At 38.7% G+C, this 25,022-nt stretch overlaps 1 protein-coding gene across 2 annotated transcripts in view; it reads right to left on the bottom strand.

The window, feature by feature from the left end:
- Positions 1 to 25,022, bottom strand: part of PCSK5 (proprotein convertase subtilisin/kexin type 5) — a 464,407-nt gene that overhangs the window by 240,156 nt on the left and 199,229 nt on the right. For both annotated transcript variants that reach the window (XM_059071201.2, XM_059071200.2), the window contains exon 9: positions 21,018 to 21,118. In XM_059071201.2, the coding sequence (XP_058927184.1) occupies positions 21,018 to 21,118 (101 nt within the window). The remainder of the gene's footprint in view (positions 1 to 21,017; positions 21,119 to 25,022) is intronic.

The raw sequence follows: 25,022 nt of genomic DNA, 5'->3' as shown, positions 1-25,022 counted from the left end.
TTGTAGAGAACTCATAGCATTAGTACCCTTGAGTGACTTTGAAACACATTTCTGAAATTCAATTTTAATATTAATTCTTACAGTTTTGGAATTTCTAATACCAAATTTCCAACAAGTGAACAGAGACAGTACCCACAAAAACCTGAAACCTTCTTTAACTTAATTTTCCTTGGTTGCAAGTTAGATAAAGCATTTTTTGGTTAAAAAGTATAATAAAAAAGTTAATGGGGAAGAAATGACAAAATGAACAAACAACAAAATCTGAAGGGAAAGCAACATGCAGATTGAAGATGGTAGAGTAGGAAATATTTTTACAATAAATATTGTATATATTAAGAATATTTGGACCCAGAATTATAGTATTGGGAGTTACTGAACTATTCAAGCATAAAAGTCGCTGAAAGTTGATTTTGTTGGGAGACTTCCGATTTTTGTTTATATACTTCATGATTTATATTCTTCTTTACAAAGAGCATGTATTATTTTAGTGATAGTAATCTAGTTATAAAAATGGTGCTCCTCGGGGCTTCCCTGGCGGCGCAGTCGTTGGGAGTCCGCCTGCCGATGCAGGGGACGTGGGTTTGCGCCCCGGTCCGGGAAGATCCCACATGCCACGGAGTGGCTGGGCCCGTGAGCCATGGCCGCTGAGCCTGCGCGCCCGGAGCCTGTGCTTCGCAATGGGAGAGGCCACAACAGTGAGAGGCCTGCGTACCGCAAAACAAACAAACAAACAAACAAAAAAGCTCCTCCTCGTAGAAAATGGACTTGAGGGCACGGGGAGGGGGAAGGGTAAGCTGGGGTGAAGTGAGAGAGTGGCATGGACATATATACACTACCACATGTAAAATATATAGCTAGTGGGAAGCAGCCGCATGGCACAGGGAGATCAGCTCGGTTCTTTGTGACCACCTAGAGGGGTGGGATAGGGAGGGCGGGAGGGAGACGCAAGAGGGAGGAGACATGGGGATTGTATGTATATGTATAGCTGATTCACTTTGTTATAAAGCAGGAACTAACACACCATTGTGAAGCAATTATACTCCAATAAAGATGTTAAAAAAAAAATGGTCCTCCTGCTAATGATATCGGTGGCTATGGGATTGCTCTTCCTAGGATCTTTCAGTGTCAAATATTTATTTCCTTCTAAGAAGTTAGTGACAAAGGGTATCAGTGGAAGATTGGCAACTTATTTTGCCAAATAAGGACAACATCATTTCACATAACTAAGAAAATTTTATATCAAAATAGTATATAATTTCCAAATAAGTCACTTAAAATTTTTTTAAAATAAAAAAATACCTTTATTTTTAAACTAAGCTATACTGCATTACTATTATTCTTCTCTGCCTGGTGATCCTCAGACACTCTCACTAAACAGCATCTCTACAGACCAGATGGTCTCTGGGCAACCTTCCAATGTTATGATGTCTCAGACAAACTGATAACAATTATTTTATGTTCCAGGTATGGTATCACATGTAACTGAGAGTTTTAGCACAATGAAAATGATAAAATTGAACACATCTGCTATGGAAAACAAGGCTATTAGATGTCAACTCCAACGGCACCTAAATTCAGAGCAATGAATAAGAATTCAACATGACTAATATGATCACTTCCATATCATGCTCACTCCAGGAAGCTCTCTACAACATTCTTTCAAGTCGGTTGTAAAGGCTTCCAACAGCTAAATAACAAGCAGACTCCTTTGAGAGCCTACCTTAAATATCACTCAAATTCTCTTTCTTCCTCCCAACATTCCTCAGTTGTGTACCAAGTTTTTCAGATGTACTTGGGGGTACCCACCAAAGACAGAAAATTAAGGTTTTTGCTGTATTCTTTCTCACTGGATGAACAATTTTAATCTCTGAAGTGATGTCCAACCAGTTTCATATACAGGCATGTTTCTAAATTTGTTGTAGGAATTTTAAAAAATTATGTATCATTCAGGGTTTTCTTCTTTTCATTTGACCTTCTGTTATCTACTTGGCCATGACTGCATCACCAATGCATGAAAAAAGGAGAAACTTGGTTAATGTTGCAATCAAACAATAACTCAGTAAAAACTCACAAAACCCAGGTATAAGTTGGATCACTTTAAAGACTCCTGTCAAAATGTATCATCTCATTGATGGCCTTGCCTTATCCTTATTTGCTATTCTTCACCCTTTTCTACTCTTACTCCAATTTCTCTCACAATATTATCCTTTGTTTTATTTTTTTCCCCTTTTATAGCAATTAATGTTAGTGTTATTATCTTTAATCTATGGAATGTATGCTCTACTAGAGCCAGGTCCAAAGCATCACACACATTTGTACTCCATCTGCTTTACCATTCCTGGCATCTCTGGCATGGAACATGCATGTCCTGCTCAGATGTATTCTAGTCCCAAGCATACTGCCAGGCACATACTGAATCACATCACAACTATGGTGCTAAAGATTACAACTATGACTGTAAGATGTAATACAGTTTCAGAGATGTGAAAAAAATGTTTATTTCAAAATAAAGAAATGATGGTAACAAGCATGACTCAATAAATATTTCTTGAATGAATTAATCAATATTTAGAGTTAAGACTAAACTTGTTGGCATTATACCCCTCTAACTCCAGCTACTTGAATAGATATCTATCCATCCTTTTTTTTTTAACATCTTTTTTGGAGTATAATTGCTTTACAATGGTGTGTTAGTTCCTGCTGTATAACAAAGTGAATCAGCTATACATATACATATATCCCTATACCTCCTCTCTCTTGTGTCTCCCTCCCGCCCTCCCTATCCCACCCCTCTAGGTGGTCACAAAGCACCGAGCTGATCTCCCTGTGCTATGTGGCTGCTTCCCACTAGCTATATATTTTACATTTGGTAGTGTATATATGTCCATGCCACTCTCTCACTTCGTCCCAGCTTACCCTTCCCCCTCCCTGTGTCCTCAAGTCCATTCTCTACGTCTGCATCTTTATTCCTGTCCTGCCCCTAGGCTCTTCAGAACCATATTTTCTTTTTTTAGATTCCATATATATGTGTTAGCATATGGTATTTGTTTTTCTCTTTCTGACTTCACTCTGTATGACAGACTCTAGGTCCATCCACCTTGCTACAAATAACTCAATTCCATTTCTTTTTATGGCTGAGTAATATTCCATTGTATATATGTGACACAACTTCTTTATCCATTCACTTGTCGATGGGCACTTAGGTTGCTTCCATGTCCTGGCTATTGTAAACAGAGCTGCAATGAACATTGTGGTACATGACTCTTGTTGAATTATGGTTTTCTCAGGGTATATGCCCAGTAGTGGGATTGCTGGGTCATATGGTAGTTCTGTTTTTAGTTTTTTAAGGAATCTCCATACTGTTCTCCATAGTGGCTGTATCAATTTACATTCCCACCAACAGTGCAAGAGGGTTCCCTTTTCTCCACACCCTCTCCAGCATTTACTGTTTATAGATTTTTTTTTTTTTTCGGTACGCGGGCCTCTCACTGTTGTGGCCTCTCCCGTTGCGGAGCACAGGCTCCGGACGCGCAGGCGCAGCGGGCATGGCTCACGGGCCCAGCCGCTCCGCGGCATGTGGGATCTTCCCGGACCGGGGCACGAACCCGCGTCCCCTGCATCGGCAGGCAGACTCCCAACCACTGCGCCACCAGGGAAGCCCATACTGTTTGTAGATTTTTTGATGATGGCCATTCTGACTGGTGTGAGGTGATATCTCATTGTAGTTTTGATTTGTATTTCTCTAATGATTAGTGATGTTGAGCATCCTTTCATGTGTTTGTTGGCAACCTGTATATCTTCTTTGGAGAAACGTCTATTTAGGTCTGCCCATTTTTGGATTGGGTTTTGTTTTTTTTTTTTGATATTGAGCTGCTTGTAAATTTTGGAGATTAATCCTTTGTCAGTTGCTTCATTTGCAAATATTTTTCTATCCATACTTTTGAAAAACCAAAGGGAGAGTTCCTTCCTCCCTCCCTTCTTCTCTCCCTCCCTTCTTTCGTTCATTATACAAGTATTTGACTGCGTACTATGTGCTAAACATTGTTATTATTGCTGGGGCTACTGCAGCATACCCACTTTCAAGACAGCTTACAGTCGGGATGGGGGTGTTCTTTTGATCTATGGGCCACTTGCAAATGAATCACCCAAACTATCCTGAGGACTCTGAAATCTGCATTTTTAAACAAGATTCAGTAAGACTCATATGCACACTAAAGCTGAAAAAAGAATCTTCAGGGGCTTCCCTGGTGGTGCAGTGGTTGAGAGTCTGCCTGCCAATGCAGGGGACACGGGTTCGAGCCCTGGTCTGGGAGGATCCCAGATGCCGCGGAGCGGCTGGGCCCGTGAGCCACAATTACTGAGCCTGCGCGTCTGGAGCCTGTGCTCTACAGCAAGAGAGGCTGCAATAGTGAGTGGCCCCCGCTTGCCACAGTTGGAGAAAGCCCTAGCACAGAAACGAAGACCCAACACAGCCATAAATGGATAAATAAATAAATTTAAAAATATATCATTCTGTTGTCTAAAAAAAAAAAAAAGAATCTTCAGATAAACAAGGTCACACTGTACAGCACAGGGAACAATATTCAATATCCTTTGATAAACAATAATGGAAAAGAATAAGAAAAAGAAGGCACATATATGTATAACTGAATCACTTTCCTGTACAGCAGAAATTAACACAACATTGTAAATCAACTATACTTCAATTAAAAAACAAAGAATCTTCGAAGTATAGCTCAAATCCCTCTTCTTCTGTAAAGTCTTCCTAAATCATCTCTGTTCAAAATTTCATCACCCTTCTCCATACTCATGGCCCCTATACTTCACAGCAGCCATTTATAATTAACCATGTCTCGTTATAGCTCTTAAAACACATGATGTAGTGTGATGGTGGGCTCTGGTGTCACACTGCCTTGAGTTCAATTTCCAGATCTATCACTTCTTGCCTGTGCAAGTTTCTAAGCCTCAGTTTCCACATCAAAATATGGTGATGTTGCCTACTTTATAAGCGCTGCTTTGAGGATTAAATGAGATGACCAATGACAACACTAAGTTCAGTATTTGGCACAGATTAAGAATTCAATAAAAGTTGGCAGCTCCTTTTATTTTTCATCATTTTACTTTTTATTTTACCTTCTTGCACTCTTACACACTATTTCCACACTCAGTTGGGGCTGACGGCAAGAAGAGTCTTTTGCCTCAGACACAGTAAGTCACAGTCAGATGTGCTATGATTTTTATTGGGTAGGATGATACTACCAAGCTTTGCAGCCATCTTGTTTTTCTGGCATATGCAAAGAACATAAAATTTTACTTCATCTCAGTCGCACATATGGTTACTCAATAAGATTTAGAATCAGAAAGAATAGAGAAATGAAAACTTAATCCTAGATGGTAAGAAATATGCCAATCTTCTAGGGACAAAATGTCTTTCTTTTTGTCTTGCATGTTCTGTTTCAGGTATCATAGTTTATTTTACTAGAAATTTGTTGCTTTGAGCTTGACACATCAAATGCCATAAACAACTTGTTGACATCAGGATGAATAAATCTTATATGCTAGTGAAATGACATGCCTTTCAATCTGTCAAGTATATTTATCTTATTTATTTTTCTCTCATATTGATAATGGCAAAGTGTATTATGATTAAAATTCTTTAAAAAGAGAGACAGAAAGAATGCTGGAATCAGCTAAATACAAAAACTAGATGCTAGTATCACTGGGAACAATTATGCTCTTCTGAACAGATGACACAAAAATCTCCTAGAAGCAAAAAATTATAGGTCAAGAAAATGTGGGCACAGGCAAGATTGATTAAAAACTCAGCCCAAGAACACTTGGTATAAAAATAGATTTGAATTTTAACTGGGTTTCAATATGGAGCTGAGGAATATATTTGAGAATCTTCAAATACAAAGATAGTGATATTCCAGAAAGCCATACAATAAGTCATTTTGCAGAATGTACTGAAATATGCTTTGATTAAAGTGATTAAGTGGCAGATTATGATGTGAAACTATAATGAACCCTGGAAAAAAAAAGTCAGCTTCTCCTATCACTAGCAAGAAAAATTATATTTGATAGTATTTGGGGTGTTACCATAGACACTATCAAGAACAAAAATTTCTTGGCAATGAATATAATCCACAAATCCTCAAGAGACTAAATTTAAATACTAAATTTTACATACCTCTTATAAACTCACTAATACACTAGTAGATTTTCTAAGCAATTTTATGGGGTAACTGCATAAAAATTAATTTGCTATGAACACTCTAAGTTAAAGGACGTGGCAGTAGATGAGCAAGTTATAATGTAAATAAATCTATTCTCTTTATTTTCTTTCTCTTTTTAAAAATGTAAATTGTCTCAGACATTTATAGCAATCATGGTCTTAGTGAAAAGCCTTTTCTAAGGAGTAATTCATAAACTTTTAGGGAGCTGATGCACCAAAGCACAGTCAGTAATTGTAGAAGAAATTTGCTATAGGTCTTGTCACAAGACCTGTAAGCCCAGGGACCTTGTCCCATTGGGTATTTATGCTTCTTCTAATTCTCAGAATCCCATGGGAAGAAAAGGGTATCTATTTCAATAAATGGTATGCAATCCACCCAAGACCTCAGCTGAGAAACTAGAACTCAGCCTTGAGTTTTTCCTTTACCCCAAAGCCCATGATCTAATTCTCTCCCTGTTTGCTGTACACGCAAAATGTATAGCAGATCTATCCATTTCTCTCTATCCCCATCCCCATCACCTTGACCAGGCTACCCCAACCTCTCCTGATCTACAGAACTAACTTCCAAAATGGTTTACCTGCCTTGCTCCCACACCAGGACTTCTCCAAGGAGAATCTGGAATGATCTTTAAAAATTTTCATCAAGTCACATCTCCCTCCTTAAAAGACTCCATAGATCTCTTATCATGCTTACCTACTATGACGCCATATGTAAACTGGACTTTTCCAACCCTCTCCTCACTTTAGCCATACAGATCTTCCTACTCCTCAAAGCCAGTAACCTTGTTCCAACCACATGGTCTTCCAAGCTGGCTCCTCCCTCTCCCTGGAATGCTCAGGCCAGTTCTTTACAAGGCAGGCTTCTTCTCATGTTTCAGGTCTCAGCTAAAATGTCACTTCCTCCCAGAGGTCTCTCCTTAACCACTGTATGTAAAAATACCTCCGTTACTCTCCATTATTCTGTTTTTCTTAGTACTTATTGTTTGCTTTTTTACACACTGCCTCACCAAACAGGATGAAAGTTCCACTTCTGTCAATCCACCAATCAATTCACAATACCTTGCAAAGGAACTGACAACCAGTGGACCATTAATACATGTCTGTTGAATGAATGAATGATTCCATCTAAGATCTATGGTACCAATAACCTTAGTCTCTTTATATACCTTTCATAGATGAGAAAAATGAGATTAGAAGTTTCCTTCCAAACTCCCCTCTTCTACACCGACTCTTTTTTTCGTGGACTTAAACTGGGAGAAGCTTCCTACTTTGTGTTTTCTCAGAGTGGTGTCATTTTTATAGAATTCTAGGCAGAGTGTCCTCTCAGATGGGATTCTTGTCAAGGTGGTGGAGAGGATGGCATATCATAGATAATGATACAACTGCTATGAAATCAGTCAAATCCCAGAGGACACTGTAAAGACCTTTCCCACCCCCAATCTTTCAGCATTACTGCTTAGGTTAAATCAAAATTTGAATATTTAGAACATGAGACATTTCTAATATATGACATATGACCCTTGAAAATGATATCTGATCAGCTCTACAAGGAAAAACTCTGGGGATTGCAACAAGACTGAGAATTACTCTTCTTAAGAAATAATCTTTATTACTACAGTAATAAGAGCAAAATACATTCAGTGAATAATCACCTAATAGATTCATTCTCTCTTCTCAGTTCAGTCTCTGGGCAACTCAACCATCCATCAAGTTTCTTAGTTTCCTCAACTCAGGAAGGGGATGGAAAACACTGGCTAAATCTCCAGATAATACAAGGTGAATGAGCCTGTTGACCAGGGCTTTTCTAGTAATAAAGGACACCTTTGGAAGCTGCATTTTTTTAAGCCATGGACCATCAGTTAAGGTACAAAGTTGAGTCCAGTGAGAACTGGCTTCTACATAATTTGAACTTGCAAAGTGCTAGAGGACACAGTGTATTGTCTGTGAGTGTGTAGACATAACAAAGCTATTTTCATGCACGGTCCTGGCAGAAGGCCCGTGGTAACTGCTCTGTGAGTCTGGTTACAATTATGTCACTATAGGGAACAATCCAGGACAGTACATCCCTTCTCTGTCCGCTCAGCCTCACATGGAAATGTGTGCTGTTTCTACCTCATGAACCCCTTTTTCAGCTCTCCTGCCTGACTACATTTTAATTTTCTTCACCCTCCTTACAGTATACAGCCCAACCATTTATGCCAGAAATTGCAGCTAAATTCTAAGCCAGAACTACAACATTACAATATAGGAGAATCTCTAGGAGAATGTTAAATGAAGGACATGTGTAATAACTCCTTCTTTAACCTGTAATTATACAGAACCTGAGCATTTATGCCTGTTTTCTCACTATCTGTGCATGTGCTAAGTTCTAACTGAAATAAATAAAACTCTCCCAGAAGGAAAGAGTTGGTATATCCTCTGTTATTTTACCTCAATCACCAAATGCATTTATGCTCCCCACCCACTGCAATATTTCATACAGCTGAATGTGGCCCTTGGGAGAATTTTTAATGGAACATTTCATACTGAAATGTGTTTTTAATTAAAACAAAACAAAGAAGATAGAACAGTTTACAAGATATCAGGCCTAAGATGCTAACTCCAATAGTTAGAAATGTTTATGCCTATCATATCTTTCATATGTGGCCTCCCTTCAAGATGGTCAGTTCTAGAACTTTGAAGCCCCTCAATTAGTTACTTTAACTCAGTTTGTTAAAAACTTCAGACTTCCTTTCAACTGTCATAGGTATTAACTTCTCACAATAATTGCATCCCAAAGATTTTGGGCAGTGACCCATTTTTTCTTGCACTGGAAATATACATAGGTAAGAGAGAGACTATAATGAAAGGTAAAACAAAGATATAAAGTGGTTGATGAAGGGGAATGGCATAACATTTATATAGATGGACTTATTAGGTCTTACAGAAATGCAGATGATAAGGTTAATTTCCTAAGAAAAGAATTTTCGGGACAGTTTTCTGAAAACAACAGTATATGAGGTGAATCTTCCTGTGGCCCAACGTGTCTTTAATTCTTCACACATTGATCTTTCCAGGTCTCACATTAACCCTTCCACTGAAGATCAAAGGTAAAGGGACTTCTTCTGGAAGCTAAAGAGGGAATACCATCATGTCTTTATTTTACCCAGGTTAAGCCCAGTTCTAAGGAATGATAAGTAAACTGGGTAAGAGATGAGCTGTGGCAGTGCATGAGAGGAGTCACTATGCAACAGCAATGAGAGGAACTGAGAAGTAAAAATAATATATGAAATTGAGCAATTCCATTAACCCCATTTCCCTTGTACAAAAAATAAGAAGGTTGGAATAGATGGATTAATTTAATGTTTGTTTAGAATTGAACTTGTTCAAAACATGGTGTTTAAGGTGTCATAGAGATTATAAAAATGCCATGGCACCAAGGCTCCAATTTGGATCATCATCGAGCCTGACTGTTTCAATTTTCATCCAAATCCTGCACGTTCCACCACCTTTCCACCAAAACTATTTCACAGACTTTCTTAAATTATTTGTGCATGAATGCTAGTGTCCACGTGTCCCCTAATGATATTTTAAGATCCTTTGAAGGCAAGTGACATAGTTAACAAATACTTGAATTATGTCCTGCCTAATTCACTTAGCTCCTAGCATGATGCTTTAAAAATTATTTTTATCTCTAGGCAGGAAACACAAGAGAAGGAAAAGACCTACAATAACAAACCCAAAACAATTTTAAAAAATGTTTAAATTGGAACATACATATCGGTAATTACCTTAAATGTAAATGGATTAAATGCTGCAGCCAAAAGATGTAGACTGGCTGAATGGATACAAAAACAAGACCCATATATATGCTGTCTACAAGAGATCCACTTCAGACCTAGGGACACATACAGACTGAAAGTGAGGGGATGGAAAAAGATACTCCATGCAAATGGAAATCAAAAGAAAGTTGGAGTAGCAATTCTCGTATCAAACAAAATAGACTAAAATAAAGACTATTACAAGAGACAAAGAAGGACACTACATAATGATCAAGGGATCAATCCAAGGAGATATAAAAATTGTAAATATTTATGCATCGAACATAGGAGCACCTCAATACATAAGGCAAATGCTAACAGCCATAAAAGGGGAAATCGACAGTAACACAATCATAGTAGGGGACTTTAACACCCCACTTTCACCAATGGACAGATCATCTAAAATGAAAATAAATAAGGAAACACAAGCATTAAATGACACATTAAACAAGAAGGACTTAATTGATATTCATAGGACATTCCATCCAAAAACAACAGAATACACTTTCTTCTCAAGTGCTCATGGAACATTCTCCAGGATAGATCATATCTTGGGTTACAAATCAAGCCTTGGTAAATTTAAGAAAACTGAAATCATATCAGGTATCTCTTCTGAACACAACGTTATGAGACTAGATATCAATTACACATGGAGGCCAAACAAAATGCTACTAAATGACCAAGAGATCACTGAAAAAATCAAAAAATACCTAGAAACAAATGACAATGAAAATACTACAACCCAAAACTTATAGGAGGCAGCAAAAGCAGTTCTAAGAGAGAAGTTTATAGCAATACAATCCTATCTCAAGAAACATCTCAAATAAACAACCTAAACTTACACCTAAAGCAATTAGAGAAAGAAGAACAAAACCCCCCCCAAAGTTAGCAGAAGGAAATAAATCATAAAGATTAGATCAGAAATAAATGAAAAAGAAATGAAGGAAATGATAGCAAAGATCAATAAAAGTAAAAGCTGGTTCTTTGAGAAGATAAACGAAATTGATAAACCATTAGCCAGACTCATGAAGAAAAAGAGGGAGACGACTCAAATCAATAAAATTAGAAATGAAAAAAGAGAAGTTACAATAGACATCACAGAAGCATCCTAAGAGACTACTACAAGTAACTCTATGCCAATAAAATGGACAACCTGGAAGAAATGGACAAATTCTTGGAAAACCACAACCTTATGAGACTGAACCAGGAAGAAATAGAAAATATAAACATACATATCACAAGCACCGCAATTGAGACTGAGATTAAAAATCTTCCAACAAACAAGAGCCCAGGACCAGATGGCTTAACAGGCAAATTCTATCAAACATTTAGAGAAGAGCTAACACCTATCCTTGTCAAACTCTTCCAAAATATAGCAGAGAGAGGAACGATCCCAAACTCATTCTATGAGGCCACCATCACCCTGATACCAAAACCAGACAAAGATGTCAAAAAGAAAGAAAACTAGAGGCCAATATCACTGATGAACAAAGATGCAAAAATCCTCAACAAAATACTAGCAAACAGAATCCAACAGTACATTCAAAGGATCATACACCAGGATGTGGGGTTTATCCCAGGAATGCAAGGATTCTTCAATATATGCAAATCAATCAATGTGAAAAAACAAATTAACAGACTGAAGGAGAAAAACCATATGATCATCTCAATAGATGCAGAAAAAGCTTTTGACAAAATTCAGCACCCATTTAAAATAAAAACCTCCCAGAAAGTAGGCATAGAGGGAACTTACCTCAACATAATAAAGGCCATATATGACAAACCCTTAGCCAACACCGTTCTCAATGGTGAAAAACTGAAACCATTTCCTCTAACATCAGGAACAAGACAAGGCTGTCCACTCTCACCACTATTATTCAACATAGTTTTGGAAGTTTTAGCCACAGCAATTAGAGAAGAAAAAAAAATAAAAGGAATCCAAATTGTTAAAGAAGAAGTAAAGCTGTCACTCTTTGCAGATGACACGATACTATATATAGAGAATCATAAAGATGCTACCAGAAAACTACTAGAGCTAATCAATGAATTTGGTAAAGTAGCAGGATACAAAATTAATGAGAGCAATCTCTTGCACTCCTATACACTAATGATGAAAAATCTGAAAGAGAAATTAAGGAAACACTCCCATTTACCACTGCAACTAGAAGAATAAAATACCTAGGAATAAACCTACCTAAGGAGACAAAAGACCAGTATGCAGAAAACTATAAGACACCAATGAAAGAAATTAAAGATGATGCAAACAGATGGAGAGATATACCATGTTCTTGGATTGGAAGAATCAACATTGTGAAAATGACTATACTACCCAAAGCAATCTACAGGTTCAGTGTAATCCCTATCAAACTACCAATGGCATTTTGCACCAAACTAGAACAAAAAAGTTCACAATTTGTATGGAAACACAAATGACCCCAAATAGCAAAAGCAATGTTGAGAAAGAAAAACGGAACTGGAGGAATCAGGCTCCTTGCCTTCCAACTATACTACAAAGCTACAGTAATCAAGACAGTATGGTACTGGCATAAAAACAGCAATATAGATCAATGAAACAGGATAGAAAGCCCAGAGATAAACCCACACACATATGGTCACCTTATCTTTTATAAAGGAGACAAGAATATATAGTGGAGAAAAGACAGCCTCTTCAATACGTGGTGCTGGGAAAACTGGACAGCTACATGTAAAAGAATGAAATTAGAACAGTCCCTAACAACATACACAAAAATAAACTCAAAATGGATTAAAGACCTAAATACAAGGCCAGACGCTATAAAACTCTTAGAGGAAAACATAGGCAGAACACTCTATGACATAAATCACAGCAAGATCTTTTTTGACCTATCTCCCTGAGTAATGGAAATAAAATAAAAAATAAACAAATGGGACCTAATGAAACTTAACAGCTTTTGCACAGCAAAGGAAACCATAAACAAGACGAAAAGACAACCCTCAGAATGGGAGAAAATATTTGCAAATGAAGTACCTGACAAAGGATTAATCCCAAAATACACAAGCAGCTCATGCAGCTCAATAAAAAAAAAAAAAAAAAAAAAACACAAACAACCCAATCCAAAAATGGGCAGAAGACTTAAATAGACATTTCTCTAAAGAAGATATACAGATTGCCAACAAACACATGAAAGGATGCTCAACATCACTAATCATTAGAGAAATGCAAATCAGAACTACAATGAGGTATCACCTCACACCAGTCAGAATGGCCATCATCAAAAAATCTACAAACAGTAAATGCTGGAGAGGGTGTGGAGAAAAGGGAACCCTCTTGCACTGTTGGTGGGAATGTAAATTGATACAGCCACTATGGAGAACAGTATGGAAGTTCCTTTAAAAACTAAAAATAGAACTACCATATGACCCAGCAATCCCACTACTGGGTATATACCCTGAGGAAACCATAATTCAAAGGAGTCATGTACCACAATGTTCATTGCAGCACTATTTACAATGGCCAGGACATGGAAGCAACCTAAGTGTCCATCGACAGATGAACGGATAAAGAAGTTGTGGCACATATATACAATGGAGTATTACTCAGCCACAAAAGGAAACAAAATTGAATTATTTGTAGCAAGGTGGATGGACCTAGAGTCTGTGATACAGAGTGAAGTAAGTCAGAAAGAGAAAAACAAATACCACATGCTAACACATATATATATGGAATAAAAAAAAATGGTTCTGAAGAACCTAGGGGCAGGACAGGAATAAAGACGCAGATGTAGAGAATGTACTTGAGGACACTGGGAGGGGTGGGGGAAGGGTAAGCTGAGAACAAGTGAGAGAGTGGCATGGACATACATACCTACCAAATGTAAAATAGCTAGCTAGTGGGAAGCAGCCGTGTAGCACAGGGAGATCAGCTCCGTGCTTTGTGACCACCTAGAGGGGTGGGATAGGGAGGGTGCGAGGGAGACACAAGAGAGGGGATATGGGAATATATGTATTCGTATAGCTGATTCACTTTGTATTACTGCAGCAATTTACACAACATTGTAAAGCAAATATATTCCAATAAAGATGTTAAAAATATTATTTTTAGTATGCAATAGATATTGATTACATACATATAAATAAAGACTGTAAGATACAATCTTTAGTCTTAAGGAGTTTAAGCCTTGTTTGGAGGATAATGCATACAAAAACATCTGTAGTACAAGAACAGAAGTTGTCTAAGCTATCTAGAACTATATTTTCTCTATATATATTCTACAATCTTGTTCTACATATACCTATATGGTATATTCTATAAACCAGTGGTAATATGACAATTGAAATAAGAGAGAACAGATAGATAATAATAAGAAAGTAGATGAGCCTATCTAGGAATGTTTGTGTATGTATGCATGCATATGTGTAGAACACCAAGGGCAGCCAATGTTTAATGTGTACCAGGTCTATTTCTAGTATATATAGAATACATATATGCATATATAGAATAGATATATGTATATAATGGAATACACATTATAGAATATACAGAATAGAACAGAATAACAGCTGCCACCCAAAATTTATTTATTTTCTAAATTTGGATCTAGATATATTAAATGTTCTCAAAGGATAGTATCCCTGTGGCCCCTGAGATATGAAATCTGAGGAAAAGGCTTTGGGTCACTTAAAACAGGAATTTGTGGCAGATTCCTTGTATCAGTGCTAAATAATTTCAGATGTTTCTACCCAACTCAGTCCCTTTTATTTACCTTTCACTGTGCAACATTTCTTGTTTGCCGAGTACATACTGTTCAAATTTCCAGTGAAAGACCACTTGCGATTCAAGGCAAAAAGGTTTCTTTGGTGAACTTAAATTTTGAATTTCCTGAGCTAATGCTGATAATTTAACATATAAAACACTCTACTAAAGTAGCTTTCGTTAGCTAATAGTTGCAGACTCAAGGCAGGAAAACTTTCAGTAAAACAGAGTTTATGATTCTGAATAGTAGGTTTTTATGAATGTCATTTATTTCAACTGTATTTTATAAACTATTTTATATGAAATATCATTTGCTAGCAACATATATTTTTTTCTTTCTACAGGTCTGGAGTACTGGTAATATATACCAGCATTGAGATACAAAGCACCTTACAAATGTGACTTGATGTTTTTCTAGGTTGCTCACTCAACACTATTGGTTATGTTTCACTACTTTCTTCACTTAAGAAACCTGCTCCCAGGTTCCTCAGACAACTGAAAATAGAATTACCATATGATCCAGCAATCCCACTCCTGGGCATATATGCAGAGAAAACTCGAATTCAAAAAGATACATGCACCCCTATGTCCACAGCAGCACTATTCACAATAGCCAAGACATGGAAACAACCTAAATGTCCATCTACAGATGAATGGACCAAGAAGATGTGGTATATACATATATACAGTGGAATACTACTCAGCCATAAAAATGAACACAATAATATCATTTGCAGCAACATGGATACAACTAGAGATTATCATACTAAGTGAAGTAAGTGAGAACGAGAAAGACAAATAGTATATGATATCACTTATGTGTGGAATGTAAAATATGGCATAAATGAATTTATCTACGAAACAGAAACAGATTCACAGACATAGAGAACAGACTAGTGGTTGCCAAGGGGGAGGGAGTTGAGGGAGGGGTGGAGTGAGAGGTTGAGGTTAGCAGATGTAAGGTGTTATATATGGAATGGATAAACAACAAGGCCTTACTGTATAGCAGAGAAATATATTCAGTATCCTATGATAAACCATAATGGAAAATATTTTATAAAGAATGTGTATATATGTATAACTGAATCACTTTGTTGTACAGCAGACATTAACACATTATAAATCAACTATACTTCAATTAAAAAAAAATAAAGAAACCTGCTCCCAGGACACTTATTTTACTTAAACTTTTTCAGTTACACTATATAAAAAGATATCATTTTAAGTAGTAATGGCCCAAATGATAGTTTACTTGTAATCACTGATTATATATTCCCTATTCACTCAACTGAAAAACCAGAAAATTCCCCCCAAATCCACAAAAGCCAAACAACAGAAATATTATAAACCTCTGAACCAATACATATGTGATGAGGGTACCCCAAAACAGAAACAGTTTTCTCGCCTCTCTTTTTTTTTTTTTTTTTTTGCGGTACACGGGCCTCTCATTGTTGTGGCCTCTCCCATTGCAGAGCACAGGCTCCGGACGCGCAGGCTCAGCGGCCATGGCTCACGGGCCCAGCCGCTCTGCGGCATGTGGGATCCTCCCAGACCGGGGCATGAACCCATGTCCCCTGCATCGGCAGGCGGACTCTCAACCACTGCGCCACCAGGGAAGCCCTCGCCTCTCTTTTAAGGTGCCAGTGTTTTCTCTTATTCTGAAATTGCTCTTGATTTTTAGAAGGGAAAATATTTAGAGCTTCTTGCACCCAGGTAACATTTTTAGGAGCAGGAGGAAATTGTTTAGTAATTAGAAAGGCAAAGTTATGATCAGACTGTCAGAGATGGCTATAGAGCTTAAAGAGACTCAGACTCAGGAAAAAAAAAAGGAAAGGAGGTAGGTTTTTAGAATTGAGACTCTTTCCAGTCTTGGGAGTGCTACACTTTTACCCAAGGATCTGGGAGTGTGTTGCAGTGGAGTTTCTTGCAACACATGTTCTTACATAACCCATAGGATAAGGATGGCCTGGGAGTCCTATTCGTTATCACAGCAGAGTTAATGGCCAAACTTTTGTTGCATTCAGATAAGAGATCTGAACACTTTAAGCATCTCTGTTTCTATGTTTTGTTTTTGTTTTCTCTTCCCTTAGTTTCCTAAGAAGATTTTTTGGAAAGCTCCAACCTTAGGGGAGCAAGAAGACTCATGATGCAGAGGGGTCAACAGTTGGAGTAGCATCCAGAGTAGGACCCACAGTCCTACTGATCCAGGCAAATGTGCTGATGCAAGCAAGTACATGGGGATGTAAAGGAAGCAGGCTGTGAAGAAGCTGGGAGGTGGCAGTTTTCCCTGAGTATATACTACTGTAACCTAGTGACATTAGGAGAAACGACGCATTTCTCCTTGTCGGGCAGAAAGAGCTTGGGATATGCAGCTGGATAGGGACTGGCAGTCCCTGCCTGCAGCTTTTCACCTGAACACTCAGCCTCATCCAGTGACTCATCTGACCTGAGCAGGGGGTGAATATCTGAAGTGCTGGACAGAGTCCTGGGCCAGAATTCTGCTCAGCTCTGGCTTCCTCTCTTCCCTCCTTACAAGAGAGTACAGTGGTCCACCTCCCCGCCCCAATCCTTGTCTTCTCTTTCTACGGTTTCATTTATGCATGGTCAACCATGGTCCAGAAATAATACATGGAAAATTCCGGAAACAAACAATTCATAAGTTTAAATTGTACAGCATTCTGAGTAGTACGATGAAATCTCATACCGTCCAGCCCTGTCCCACCTGGGATCGCCAGCCATGGCGTGATGATCCAGATTACCCAAAGATGACCCTCCTTCTGACATATCATCAGAAGGTCAGTAGTAGCCTAACACTACGTCACAATGCCTACATCATTCACCTCACTTCATGTCAACACGGAGGCATTTCATCATCTCACATCATCACAAGAAGAGTGAGTATGGTTCTATAAGATGTTTTGAGAGAGACCACATTCACATAACTTTTAATACAGTATATTGTTATAATTGTTCTATTTTTAGTTATTGTTCTTCATTTCTTACTGTGCCTAATTTATAAATTAAACTTTGTTATAGGTATGTACTTATAGGAAAAATCATAGTACATATAGGGCTTGGTACTATCTGTGGTTAAAGGCATCCACTGGGGGTCTTGGAACGTGGATAACGGGGAACTACTATCAGGCTCTTCAACTAGTGATAGCAAAGGCTGAATCTCAAAATACCAGGGTTTAAGTGTTGTTAAGAAGTATTAGTGGCGGAGGCTGGGTGACTGGATGAGGTACACTTACCAAGGGTTAAACTTAGCTTTGTTTAGAACAACTGCAACCTTGGTACACTGTTACTTGAGTTCTTTGTTATTTAGGTAATTTTTTCTCATGTGGGAGGCCCATTGCCTATTGATGCTAGTTTAACATCCATGCCTGACCCACTCTTTAGGTACTCAGACCTCTTTCCCCCAACTTTCAGTTTCACTTACAGGCAAAGATTGGCCTGTAGAACAAACCCATAGAGATGCAAGGAAAGGTTTATTCTTTCTCACCTGATCTGGTTGTTTACTATATACTTTGGCCACATGATCAGACTAGACTGTTTAAAATCTTAAAATACAGTGGATTTTCTACATAAACTCTATCCTAGGACCTTCCTTCCACCCATTGCAGTTTTGGCAAAAATCAGTCTTAAAAAAATCAATTTTTTGATTTTTAAAAAATCTATGTTAAAAAAATGCTCAAAATGCAAAGGGAAAGAAAACAAGCAGCTTTCCAGTGTGTTCCCCAGCCCCAAAGCAACCTTATCCAACTGAGTGTGTTGTTTGAGGCATAAAATTAAGGATTTTTCATTTGAGCTTAAACAGTGGTTAAAAGAATTATTGTTGAAAATATTAGTGTTATAGTAGTATTTCAAGGAACTGAGTAGCATGTGCTACTCAGTTATAACTGTTATAACTGTATAGCCACAGTTATGGTACTTGGTTGCCAAATTTGAGATTATATCCTTTTTTTGGGAAACGGGGAGGTGCAGGAAGAATTCCTGATTTTTTTTTTCAGTAGTTTGTGGACAGGAGACTATTCCAGAGAAACAACCCAGAATTTCAGAATGAAGACGATATATTTTTCAAAATCCAATTTACAGTCACCAAGTTAAAAACACAGACACTTAATCTGCTGTCAGAACAGCCCAGTGAAAAGTTATAAAGTGAGAATAGGATAAGTGCCAGCTCCTCGCTAAACTTTTAACACTTTAAAAGATAAAATATGTTGAAATGATTTAATATTTAACCCTGCCAAAACAAAAGAAATCCAAACATTGATGGGAGCTTGAATATCCCTCAATGTCAATGCTTAGAGGCAGGAGGCCACCAAAAGATATGGTACCTGCTATGGTCTGAATATTTGTGTCCCCTCAAAATTCGTATGTTGAAACTTAACATCCAATGTGAGAGTATTAGGAGGTAGGGCCTTTGGGATGTGATTAGGTCACAAGGCTGGAGCCCTCTTTAATGGGATCAGTGCCCTTATAAGAGACATTTATCCAGAAATCTCCCTTGCCCCTTTCTTCTAACATGTAAGGCCAACTAGGAAGTGGGTCCTTGCCAGACACTAAGTCTGCTGGCACCTTCATCTTGGACTTTACAGCTTCGAGAACTGTGAGAAATGAGTGTTTATTGTTTATAAGCTACTCAGTTTATGGTATTTTGTTATAGCAGCTTGAACGGACTAAGATAGCACCATATCCAGAGCCTGTGTTCTTCTGCCTGTCTCAGTCCAAGGAATTGCACATGACTTAGCAACTTACTGAATCCATATTACATTGAGGCCCAACCTTCTTGACAGAGGCTGTTTGCCTTATAGAGAGTCAGCTGTAAATGTTGGGAAGCCAATATGTACTGGGAATGAAACAGTACTGTTCTTATTAATACCCGAGTCTCATCATGATTCTTGTATTCTTTCCCTGTCACCTGCTATTGCTTTACATCAGGTTTGTATGAAAAAATCTTTCCATTCCTCCCTAGGGCAGGGATGCAAGGCTATTTTTGGAAAAACATTTATGTTTTTGTTATGTTCTCCTGTGGGAGGCCCATTGCTTATTGATGCTAGTTTAACATCCATGCCTGACCCACTCTTTAGGTACTCAGACCTCTTTCCCCCAACTTTCAGCTTCACTTACAGGCAAAGGTTGGCCTGTAGAACCAATAGAGATGCAAGGAAAGGTTTATTCTTTTTTGTTATGATCCTCTTGTAGGGATGGCCTCAGAGTTCCTTTTTGTTATGATCCTCAATTCCTTTTTGTTATGATCCTCTTGTAGGGATGGCCTCAGAGTTCAGGCCCACAATCCCTTTTATAAAATTCTTGGACCAGATGTGTTCGGAATTCAAAATTTTTTCAGATATGGTGTCCATAGCATATGGTACAAAAAAATTCCAGTGGGGTCCAAGCTAGCACCTCATAATCAAATATATTAATGCTTCTACAGTGAAATGTATGAACTTTCACAATACATAAAGACTAAAAATAGCTTCAAATCAGTTCTGGGCAAGCTTTGCCATCAAATGAGTTTTGGTGTCAAATGTGCAAAAAACAACTTTCAGTTTTCAGGCCATTTTGGCTTTTGAAATTGAGGGTAAGGGAGTGTAGATCTCTATTAGGTTTTCAAAGAGTTAAGACAAACTAATCTATTGGTGCTTAGAGAAAGAAGAGAGGAGACCTACCACCATATAAATCTAACCTAAGAACCTAAAATAACCTGAAGGGGCCTTTCAAAGGGATCTTTTAAACACCAAATTTGACTATATTAAGAAGGATTTAAGTTAAGTGGGTTGTCTTTCTTTCTGGGCTCCTGTCATATGACCTTGATGTGTTTTGTTCCCCAGAGTGAGTCTGTGACGGTTCTATTGTCATGGAATCTGAGCTGCATTGCTGTCCTGCAGGGAAAGGAACCAGAAGTGGGCAGACCTAAGCTTTCCGAGACTCACAGAACATTCCCCGACTAGAATAAAAACCTCAACAAGGCAAGAGTGTTAGAGCCAACTGGCATGCTTGCACTATGACTCCACAATAAAGTAATTACACAGTTTGATTTTTTAAGAAGATAAAATCCCCCAAAGTTGCTTTTTCCCTTAATAGAGGGGAAGCTTTTCTTCAGGCCTAATCTTTGCAGTTTTAAAGGTGGCATTGGGAAGATTATATTCTGGCTTGTTGTGCTCGAGATTGTATACTAGCGAAGGGGTAAACTGTCCTCGAGCTGAGGGGCTGTCGCCAGTGGAGACATATGGAGATAAAGGCTTACTTGGCTTCCAGGGCCAGTGCAATGATTCCTGCAGCCATGGGGGCTGAGGCCGAAGTCCCGGTGTGGTTATCCGTGCAACGCTGCCTCAGATCCGTAGTGATCTAGAAGACAGAAGTGGAAAATTTAGGGCTCTGGGGTCAATGTGAGTCACATGCAAGTAAAAAGAAATTTACTCATAAAACTGGAATGGAGGGGTGTTGAAATAGTTGTTTTAAATTCCTTGTTCCTGCACTCCTGTGACTGTATCACTTCTAGAGAATCGCCTGCGTAAATCAACTCTGAAAAGGGGAGGGTTTGGAAATTGGATTCCACTTGTGTTACAACCAGGTCAGGACTAAGGTGAGCCTTTGGCCCAAAACATATGGGTTATGCAAGTGTATCCTTAAATTTTACACCCTAGGCACCTCACTTGCCTCTCTCTGGTCCCAGCTTTAGTCAAAACGAAAGTTCTTTCATTGCTCCAACATTTTAAATAATCAAACATGTTGAGCCAACAACCAGACACTGAGTTAAACACCTAGCATAAGGAATAAAAGCACAGGGTCTTGTTTCTGCCCTCCTAGAACTATTACCTTGGAAAAGCTGCAGGTTTCAAGCAAAAGATTTATTCTGCCCTAGAAGGAACTTTGCTTACAGACTCATTTTTAGAATGCACAGAAATGTGACTTGGATGAACCAAGACTTCCTGATAGATTTAACACAAACACTAAAAACAAGGTTGAAGCCAGTGTACTTGATGTGAAATGAACAGCTCTAAGTGCATGCTTGTATATTATAGGAGATTAGCCATTTTCCATTTTTTAAAAATCAAAATGTGAGAACTAGATCATTTTTTCCTCTTGGTTTGAATCTAGTTCACTTCAGCTGTGGCTGAATAACATGCCCATCAGCAAGGGCAGTGTTTCTCAACCTTTGTTCCATGATCATTTCATGAAAGAAGAAAAATTAAATGCAGAATCTTCATAACAAGAGAAATAAAGCACTATGGTATATAATTTTGCAAACCACTGTAATATCTAAGATTCTCCCTCCCTGATAAGCATCCTTTTTTGCCCCCTTGGGACTAATAGCCCTCCTGTTGGGAAGCTACAAGGCTTGTGAGATGAACTTAGGAGTCTCATTGTAGTTACTGGTAAAGCTTTCTCAGTCATCAAGACAAGTATATTGCCCATATTTTACAGATAAGAAAACTGAGGTGAAAGGTCAGAAGGTGCAGGGAGATAGAGGTGGAGAAAACAAAGGCTTGCTTTTCTAAGGTGCATCTTTCAAGAGAAGAATACAGATTAGCTGATTTGGAAAGAAATTTGCTCATCACTGAAAGAAAGCACTGCATAACTCTTTAGAAATGAGTCCTCCCCTAAAAGTTTCCTCAGTGTCACGTGAGGATGTCTGAAGGGACTCTTTAATTATCTGTCATGAATTGAGATTGACATCCCGGTGATTTAGTTTCACATGAGGCCATCAGTGCTGTCTGTTCTTTATGCCTTTTGACACCACTAATATTACCAGATTAGCCATACCAGAGAGGCACTGATACAAAAGAAGTGGGAGAAAGAGTAAAAATACAGAGAACCATGTAGATAGGTGGTGGGAGAGAGGAGACAAGCCTTGCACTCTTTTCTGGAATAACTGAGAGCTGGACAAGAGCCCGACTGCGTGTTTGGCAAGCTGGGCAAGTTGTTTCTAGATTCACAGGCGTGATTAGCTAGCCATCCTCTGAGCCTCCACAGTGGATGTTCGCAAGATGTCTGGGTAAATAGAGCCCTACCCACTTCTACATTAAGAAACTTCTGAGATTTTTCAATTGTTGACGTTAAAAAGGTATTTCTTTTTGGAGGGGGCCAGGTAAAAAAAACCCCATAACACAGATTTACCCTTTTAACAAAATTTTAAGTGTACAGTACAGTATTTCTTTTCTTTTCTTTTTTTTTTTTTTTTTCCGGTATGCAGGCCTCTCACTGTTGTGGCCTCTCCCGTTGCAGAGCACAGGCTCCGGACGCGCAGGCCTAGCGGCCATGGCTCACGGGCTTAGTTGCTCCGCGGCATGTGGGATCTTCCCGGACCAGGGCACGAACCCGTGTCTCCTGCATCGGCAGGCGGATTCTCAACCACTGCGCCACCAGGGAAGCCCCAGTATTTCTAATTATATGCACTTTGCTGTGCAATCCTAGAGCTCTACGACATTTTCACCTTGCCTGACTGAAACTCTACCCTTTAAACAATTCCCCATACCCCCTCCCCAGCCCCTGGCAACCACTATTGTACTGTTTGCTTCTGTGACTGTCACTACTCTAGGTACCTCATGTAAGTGGAATTATGCAGCACTTGTCTTTTTTGTGATTGGCTTATTTCACTTAGAATAACATCCTCAAGGCTCATCCATGTTGTAGCATGTGGCAGGATTTCCTTCTTTTTAGGCTACATAATATTCCATTGTATTATATAGTATATTTTCTTTATTCATTCATCTGTCAATTGGCATTTGGGTTGCTTCCACCTCTTGGCTATTGTGAATAATGCTGCAAACATAGGTGCGTAAATATCTCTTCCAATTCCTGTTTTCAATTCTTTTTTTTTTTTTCTTAAAGACCAACTCCTTTAGACCCACAGATGGCCTTTTCGTAGTTCTTTCTCTCTTTTCTTTTCTTTTTTTTTCCTTCCTCCCTTCCTTCCTTCCTTCTTTATGGCAGGGTTGGGTCTTCGTTGCTGCGTGAGGGCCTTCTCTAATTGTGGCGAGCGGGGGCTCCTCTTCATTGTGGTGCACAGTCTTCTCATTGCGGTGGCTTCTCTTGTTGTGAAGCACGGGCTCTAGGAACGTGGGCTTCAGTAGTTGTGGCTCCCGGGCTCTAGAGTGCAGGCTCAGCAGTCATGGTGCAGTGGGCTTAGCCACTCCACGGCATGCGGGATCCTCCCGGACCAGGGCTCAAACTCGTATCCCCTGCATTGGCAGGTGGACTCTTAACCACTACACCACCAGGGAAGTCCTCAGATCCTGTTTTCAATTCTTTGGGATATGTACTCAGAAGTGGGATTGATGGATTGTTAAAAAGTGATTTCTATTTCATTTGAAATGATGGGTGAATTTACAGCCTTATTTTCCAAAGGCCTGGTCCCTAAGTCAATGCATAAACACCCCAGCAGCAGCCTGTTTCCAGGTCTCCAGATACACTGTTGTTGAGAGGTGGCCTTGCCTGCATTTTTCTCATTTTACCTCACCCTCACGGTCACATTCCTTTGCCAAGTTTTTTTCTTTTTTCAATGACTTGTGCCTGAATTCAAGATTTTTCATGATGTTTTCTCACTTGGCTCATTTTGCTTATTCTTCAGCTGCACCAGACACTTTCAATGTACAGAAACAAATCCAGAATAGAGACGCCAAGTATGTGCAGCATTTGTGAGTGTAATAAATAGCTACCTCCAGCCTCACCTCTAGGGAACAATAAAAATGTTATGATGTTGGGTTAGCCATAGGAATATGCCCCATCCAAATAGGGTCCGCAGGTATATACACAAATGATATATACGTAAGTAAACAGCCACTTAGTACTTTTATATATAAACACCAATTAACTGTTAAATGCTATTAATATAGGCAAGTTTGTGGAATTCCACATTATCATCATTGTGCTTTTATTTTTTTTTCCAATCACTTTAACTAAATGAAACTTGAGTAGTGAGTAGGGGTAGAAAGGGAGTGGAACAGGAAGGTGATGGAGAGGAGGGAGGTTAAGAGGAACAGAGAGAAAAGAAACAAAAACATCCTCACTCCCTTCTCATCCTGCATTAAGTGGAAACTCCAGCTGGGTCATTTCAAGAGGAAGTTACTGTCAGTGGTCGAGATATTGAGGTGTAAATTACCGGAAAGATCTAAGGCAGGTTTTCATCATTAAGAGAACGCACAGCATCAGGAAATTTTTATGTCCATCTTTAGAAAGAAAAGGCAAAGACCACCAAGGAGCATGCAATTTTAAAGAAAAATGATGCTCCTCAAACTGGAACCACATG

Source organism: Kogia breviceps, chromosome 8 (assembly GCF_026419965.1).
Source record: "Kogia breviceps isolate mKogBre1 chromosome 8, mKogBre1 haplotype 1, whole genome shotgun sequence".
Classification (NCBI taxonomy): Eukaryota; Metazoa; Chordata; class Mammalia; order Artiodactyla; family Physeteridae; genus Kogia; species Kogia breviceps.
The sequence above is the reverse complement of the archived record's forward strand: the minus strand, read 5'-3'. Positions and strand labels throughout refer to the sequence as shown.